The 7,761-nt window shown below is 42.1% G+C and overlaps 2 protein-coding genes across 2 annotated transcripts; both read right to left on the reverse strand.

The window, feature by feature from the left end:
- On the reverse strand, positions 1–3,659 carry LOC116013196 (oligopeptide transporter 2-like). The gene is made up of 5 exons (XM_031252846.1): positions 3,061–3,659; positions 1,990–2,562; positions 1,633–1,885; positions 1,367–1,549; positions 1–615 (listed from the first exon to the last, which is right to left on the reverse strand). The coding sequence occupies exons 1-5, from the start codon at positions 3,657–3,659 to the stop codon at positions 1–3; spliced, it is 2,223 nt and encodes a 740-aa protein (XP_031108706.1).
- A 2,094-nt stretch (positions 3,660–5,753) lies between these two features.
- On the reverse strand, positions 5,754–7,530 carry LOC115997524. Its single transcript, XM_031237099.1, has one exon. It carries the CDS (start codon positions 7,418–7,420, stop codon positions 6,014–6,016), a length of 1,407 nt encoding a protein of 468 aa, XP_031092959.1. The 5' UTR covers positions 7,421–7,530; the 3' UTR covers positions 5,754–6,013.
- Positions 7,531–7,761: the final 231 nt, after the last annotated feature.

Consider the following 7,761-nt stretch of genomic DNA (forward strand, 5'->3'; position numbering starts at 1 on the left):
CTAAAAAACTGGACATCCATCAACTTGGATTCCAGGTGCGGTTGGGCAGGAAGCCAAATCGCAGTGCTCTCCCCGACTTCCCCACCAATCAACGCTCACATTCCTCATGCCAAAGCCGAAGTACAAGATCACCGCCATGAAAGCCAGCCCTGCTTCCAACGCGGCCGAGAGAACATAGTTGTAGCGCCGCCACCAATTCTTCCTATACCGGAAGATAAAGAAATTGAATATTGTCCCGACAAGCAACCAGCTGTTGAAGTTCAAGGTTGTCGCGGGCGGCATGGTTGATGTGGCTCCGAGGAGCACCGGCAGGTTTATAAGTCTGATCCAACGTTGTTTCGGGAAGGCTCGGTGAGCCAGCCAAACCAAAACGGGCGCCAATGCGCCACCCAAGAAGAACCAGTTGATGGCGCTGTAACGTCCCATTGACCCGAAAATTCGGCGCGGCCCTAATAAGCCCCATATTACTGACGCGTCATAGAACACGCGATCGCCCGGACACGTCCAGGGACTGTCTGGAGGAAGCAAAGTGTCTTGGCATATGTTGGGAATGGTCGTTAGTAGCCACCAGGCCACCGCCATATTTACGGTGCCCGCTAAAAAGGTTCCAACAATCTGTATATATTCAAAGCAAAAATTACAACAACAAAATTATATATATAGAGTCATAATAGGTGTGGTCACATCTTAGCAGTTAGTGCGGCTGCATCACTATCTATACATATATACAACACTCAATGTTAGAAAATACACCACACAAATATGCACCACCATTAGGTACGCATCACACCACTAGGTAGGTATGCGGCAGGGGAGTTGTGCATTATTTTGGGGGTGTCTTATGTTTTTTGGTGTTTTTTTATATTTTCATTGTAGTGCATTTTCTAACATTGGTTGGTGTATATTTGTATACATAATGGTGTATTCCACACCAGAAGGCGCAATCACATTTGAATACATATATATATATATATATGGATAACGAGGGAACTTGAGGCATGTGTATTAGGTAGATGCCGCCTTGTAACCCTAGCTAGTAAAAAATCACAATGAAGTTAAACCGTCTAGGCTCCCATAACTAACTAGGCCAATTCAAACTAACAATAGTTGTCCAGTTCAAATCCTCTTACTAGAGTGGAACTTAAAACATTGTAATTACCAAACTAATAAGACCACCTTGGATAGGCTTGCCCCTACCAAGCTAATAGCTAGGACCAACTTAATTGAACAAGGTTGGCCCTAGCCAACAAAAGACAAACCGGCTTAGAATACCCATAGCAACGGCCAACTTGGTTGAGGTGATCATTTCAATATATCTTTACATATGCAATTACATGACCAATCGAAATTTAATATGTATATATACCTGAACTATGAACATTGATCTTGGAGGAATCTTCATGTAATGTCCCAACTTAAAATCAGTGAGAAAGGAAACAGCTTGACTCATGCTTATATATCCAAACGTTTTGAAGCAAACGTTGGCTATTGGCTTCCCAGGCATAATCAGACCGATAATGTACTCTGTGATAACGTTTAGCCCTGGTTGCTGTAATTTTACAAAACCATATATAAGAGTTTAAACAGTTAAAAACCAAAGTAAAATGCATGTCCGGGTGTTAAATTAATTACCTGGTTTGTAGTGGCTGTAATGATACTTATGGGAAGGCTAAAAATACAGGCAATAGCAGTCGCAAGGAGTAGCGCCCACCATGGCAACTGAACCTCGTGTTTCATGAAGATACACAAAAAAAGAGACAGAGCTAATGAGAGCGCAAGGATGAGGTAGAACCACCAACCAGGAATGTCTTTATATTTCTTCATAAGCCTCGTGTGTATATCTTCCTTTCCTTTGCGTGAAGATCGGAACGTCTGATATATATCCCTATTATACACAATCACAGCCAGCCAGCCATTATCTGAAGGTGTGTATGTTCAATTTTATTTTTGGACCAGCAATTTAAAAAAAAATTAAAAAAAAAAACTTACTTTCCATTGAACAAAGCAACGTGAGTGAGAATGGAAACAACTGAGGCAAAACTGAGACCATAGCAAGAAAGAGCAAAGAAGGTGCTGAGGTTTACGCGGCCCTGTTGAGCGTATGCCACGGTGTCCAGCTCAAACCGGTCGTTAACAATCGCACTAACGTTGTAGGGTTGGCCTTGGCTGGTAAACAAGTGGGAGGAGAACAAGGGAAAGTTTTTGGCGTCGTAGAGGTTAAACCCCCAGTAGCTTATGGGAATGAGAACATAGACGATAGCAACGTAGCCGACGAAAATATTGGCGATGGCGAAGAAGGGAGTGATCAGAGGGCTGAAGAGGTAGGAAGCTACGACGGACCAGTCGAAGGTGAAGGACAAGATTCCTAGGCCCTTCATTCCGGATCCTATTTGCTGAACCAGTACTGATTTTGGGTACAGCAAACATAGCAAGGAAAGGTTGGAAATGGTCGGGAACAGAAAACCTGGGACCACGTACCAAACCATACTACATACGAGTGCTACGAAGAAGAATTTGCTCCTGGAGATTGCGTTTCTGTTTTCGTCTTTCTCATGCAGTGCTCTGCATTAATTAAATCATATTCATCAACATAATTCAATCTCATATATATTTTTTAGGTAACAAGAAAAATAGCAGCCACAAGTCAGATTACTCATAACTCATAAGTTTAAACCAAAAAATGCCAATAAATCTTTTCAAGAGAGTGAAACTTCTCAACTCAACTAACTTGACTGAGGTTGCTATCACTTTTAAAACTTTATATATATATATATATATATATAGTCATGATAGGTGTGGCCGCGGTACGGGCATTTTCTAACATTGACTGATGCATTTTCTAACATTGAGTGGTGTAAACGCTATATATATATATATATAGTCATGATAGGTGTGGCCGCGGTACCGCTTTACCGCGTGTGGTGCGTTTTCTAACATTGACTGATGCATTTTCTAACATTGAGTGGTGTGAACACCCCCACCGATCGTGAAAGCCTCACGTTTGAACAGATTTCTATATATATATATATATATATATCAGACAAAACTTATGAACATTACCTGAAAAGTGAGACTTGCACAAGACTAGTTGGCCACCACATCTCTGCTGGATCTATCACGTACTTTCTCATCATTCCAGCCCAGCCATACCCTAAAAGCTGGGTACAGGTAACTAGGATCCAACCGGTCAAGAAAGAGATGTTTCTCATATAAAAAGCCTTTATAATATCCACAATCGACACTGCGTAAGCGGTGCCGTTACCGAAATCCGAGCCAGCATTCGCGAATATGGAGATCAAGACGTGCTCTTTCATGTTAAACGGTCCTGGGTTTAACGAGAACTCCCACGAACCGAGCCGGAATGTCCGCTCAGGCAGAACCTTCGCCATGAACCGGCCAATTGGCAGCGTTACAACCTGGATAGAGATCATGGTGATGATGAGCGGTTCGGTCCGGTAACCGAAGAAGGTGTTAACGAACGAGAGTAGAGCACAGGAGAGCAAGCCCAGAGACCACATTCGAAACGTCCAAACAGGAAGGGAAGGGTCGTCGTGAGTGGAGACGGTGAGACGGACTTGTTCGACCGGCGAGTCCTCATCTTCTTCTTCCGTAATGGCCTCATTTTGTGGAGCTTCCAAGTCTCTCTTGCCGAGAGCCATAACTCTTAAATCTAAGAAACTTGTATGTATCCAACTCCCAGAGAAGAAGAAGAATGGGTTTTAGACAGTGTCAAAGTATGTATTTCGAGAATCGAGTAAGGATAATAGGATAACAAAAATAATCTAAAGACATTAAGAGAATGGTTGGGAGGATTTTTAGGGTTTGACAGGTAATGGAAGTCTTATACAAGGTTTCGGTATGAAGCCTATGCATTCTGATCTAATCAACAATAAGATGAGATTATGTATTTCAATATATACACCGTCATTTAGTATGTCATCTAATCATATAATGACACAAATTCTTATTTTAGTATGTCATCTAATCATATAATAACACAAACTCTTATTTTAAATATTACTTCCTATGCTATGGATCCAGATCCATGTTCACAATTTTAGAACTCTATATACAAAATTACATTACTCAATATTCACAATTTTTGGATTCTATATTCACAATTTTGTTATATATATTCAAAAATTGTGTTATACTTGAATATAAAATTATGAAATTGTTAATATAGAATTCTAAAATTGTGAACATGGACCCGAGTTCACCTTGCAAGTTGGACCCATGTCCATGTTTACAATTTAATACTCTATGCTCATAATTTTAGAACTCTATGCTTATAGTTTTTGAACTCTGATTTATATTCAGTTCTTATCACTTATAGAAGTAATGAACTATGAACTAGTGGTAGTAGATTGTTTTTCTTATAATTTCGTAGATTGTTTCCTTTGTGTTTTTGAAAATCAACTTGTAATTAATTCTCATGATTTTAAGAGAGTTACTTTTCATAATTAGTTTGAGTAGCTTAATGATGGTTTAAACTATATATATAAATATCCTAAAAATGGTTTGTAAGAGGTTACTCTCTAAGACTCTAAGAGCAACCACAATAGAGTTTTTGGCTGAGATTTTTGCAGCTTTTAATCCTATGTGGAAGAGAGAGAGCATTGGAGAGTGAAGATCGACAAAGGTTCCTATAGAAGAAGTGGATTTTTGTTTCATAATGTGGGTCACAACAAATGATTAAAAAATAAACAGTAGTTAGTGCGCGTTAAGCACATCCGTCGCGCCCACTGGATGCGTTGAGTGTGGTTGCCAACTGGCGACCACCCTCATTTATTGCTTTATCTTTTTTCTTTGTCTTATTTTTTTTCCTCTTTCCTACTTAACTCCTTAAAATTTGTGCAAAAACTAAACCTATTGAGGATGCTATGCAATAATAGCATTCCACTTTTTCCTACTTTTTCTTAGAGCAGTCGTAATAATTTGGTTTTTTGATAAGGTTTTTGTGTCACGGGAGGGGGAGGGGAAAAAAATAGAGAAACTTTTTTTTTTTTGTCCGTGGGTGCCGCTAGTGTGCATTGTGCGCACCAAGTAAGACTTCTGTTCATTTTTTTTTCCCTCTGTCTCTCTTGCGAGTCTCACAAAAACCATTCCATCTTTAAATTTATTTCCTTCTCTTTCACACCCCCTTTCTCTCTATGTAGGCAAAAAAACTCCCCTCACCCCCCCACCCCAAAAAAAATCCATTGTTGGAGGGCATCATCATCAATGGTGATTTAGGAAATAATGTCAGATTTATAGATATCTACCTTGACATGAGAGAGAAGAAGAGAGAGTGAGCTTGGGGTTCTGCAAAAATGAAGTTAATAACTGACATTTCTGACATCAAAGAAATTTGAAAAGTCGTTTGCGCACACAACAACACCCATGCGGGCGCCTGATATGTGACATTTTATATTTTTTTACAAATTATATATTTTTTATTTTTTTCATCCCATATCATTTTCTCTTTCCTAATTACACTTACAAAAATTCCTAAAAAATCCTGAAATAACTCCACTACTAAGGATGCTTTAAGCAATATTCTTTATTTTTGAGGGATTTTATTGACCAAACATAGCCTAGGTAATTTTTTAGAAGATATACAATAAAATTAGAGGACAAATATGTTAAGGTAGTTGCTTGAAACGTGATTCACCCCTCCATAGAAGTTAGGTTAACCATCAATTATTTTCCCAAATCTTATTATATATATACTCCGTATGTGATAGTGATATGATGGATTGGCAATTGGCATCTTCTAATTGGAAAACCTCTGGGCATGTTTTTAAAGCAAAGTTAAACATCATGATAAGACTGATAACACATTTCGTGGAAGGTTACATAAACTAACCGGGAAAAAAAAATAAAAATGCCACCAATCCGCCACATACTTTTTGTGTACAAACGCAACTTCACACCAGTACAATAGCACTATAGCAGCGTTATATTATGCAATTTTATATAATTCTTGAACTTCAATCTTGAATCTTGATAGGTGAAAAATCTGGCGCCTGCTCTAAGGCTTATTGGTCACAATTTTACCCTCTGGGAATAACGCGCCGCCGCTCTGTCGTACGTCCAACTCCGTCGCGGCGGCGTTCGCCGCCGCAGCTGGATGCTGTAGCGGCTGCGGAAGTACATTCAGTCCGGCGGGAGCTGTGTAGTAAACCTGCCGCCCTACGTTGTCGTAGCTGACGTGAGCATATACGTGGTCGGGTGGAGGAGGAGGAGGTGCCGTGCGCACCATGGCAATGGGCACTTCGGGCTTGTGGGGCCCCCCACCTTGTTGAAATGACGACGGCGGTGGGACCGTACCGTACACCGCCTGCTCCCGGTAAAACTCGGGAACCACTCGCTGCATTCCGTAGTATGGCTGACTGACCTGACCGGTTACCGGTCGAACCGTCTGAGCTTGGTAAACTCCCGCCGGCGTCTGGACCAGGTAAACTGGCGGCTCGCTTGCCGCCACCGGCGCCACGTTTGTCGGGTAGGAGCCGGAAGTGATGTGGCGCTCCGGCCAGAGAGACGCCGCCTGGTTCGCCACCGCCGGGATAGGCGCTTTTGGCTGATAGTATTCTCCGGCCGGATAAACCCTGGGGGGGTTCAAGCTTTGTTCATCAGTACTCTTCCTATTATACATAGCTTGCTCCTGGCTTGATATCTGCAACCTCTGGAGTTCCTGAATCTGTCGGTGAATATCCGCCGGCGTCACCACCGGCTCCGAGCCAGAACGAAATTCTTTCCCGTAAACTTCCGGGACAATCTGCGGCTGAGGCAGCTGAGCCGCCAGAGCCGGCTCCTTAATCTTCCCAACGGCTTGCTGTTGCTGTTGCCCTTTATCTAAGCCAAACAAGAAATCAGCCGCGCCGACCGAACTTTCCACAGGCTGAACCGGTTGCGAGTTAGATTCCAGATTCTGCATCTGCACAGAATTCAAAACATCAACAAACCACTGCCGCTTGGAATCAGTGGACCCAAACCCAGGATCCGCCGGAGAGCTGAAGGGAAACAGAAACAACCGGAGCCTAGCCGGCTTATTGCTGGCTCGCTGAAGCCGATCATACTCGAGCATCATGAGCTCCAAGTCCTCATCATTCGTCACCGAAATCAAAGCGTCAAGGTCCTCCCCGGGAAGCTGATACTTGAAGCAAACATCAGTTTCGTACAGAGTCGAAAGCTTGGACATAAAGCTCGAGAATCGAATGTTTCTGTCGACCGACAGAATTTTGGTGTCACCTCCGACGTAGCTGAGCTGGTTGTCGTGTGGGCGGGGGTGGATTTTTCCTCCATAGCTGCACATGAACTTCACCTTATAGTTCGATGAAGGCGGCTCGTCCCATGAAGCGTTCTCACAGTCGACCTCTCGAGATCGCGGCGATGAATTTACGGAGTCTGGGTACGAAGAATATGAGTAGTTCTCCATTGGGTCTTTGTAATTTGGGAAAATTGGATTAAATTGTGAGACTCTTTGAGCAATGGAAAGTGCAGAGTCACAACCCCAAAGAGGAGAACTGTGAGAAAAATGGCGCAGGATGATTTGCCTTAATGTGGTGGCGGGCGTGGGGTCCAGTTAAGGGGAACGTAGGACCAGTGTATTATTGTGATAGGCGCAGTAGGATGGATGACAATGCAGTGGCGTGGATGAGGGCCTATAAGTCTTATGGAAATTATTTCAACATATGAAAATATTAAAAGGCAGGCATTGAATTATTTGTCATTAACGGGTTGATTGATAACAAAAAAATAAAAAAATAAAAATTGAAT

The sequence above is a fragment of the Ipomoea triloba genome, chromosome 1 (assembly GCF_003576645.1).
Source record: "Ipomoea triloba cultivar NCNSP0323 chromosome 1, ASM357664v1".
Classification (NCBI taxonomy): domain Eukaryota; kingdom Viridiplantae; phylum Streptophyta; class Magnoliopsida; order Solanales; family Convolvulaceae; genus Ipomoea; species Ipomoea triloba.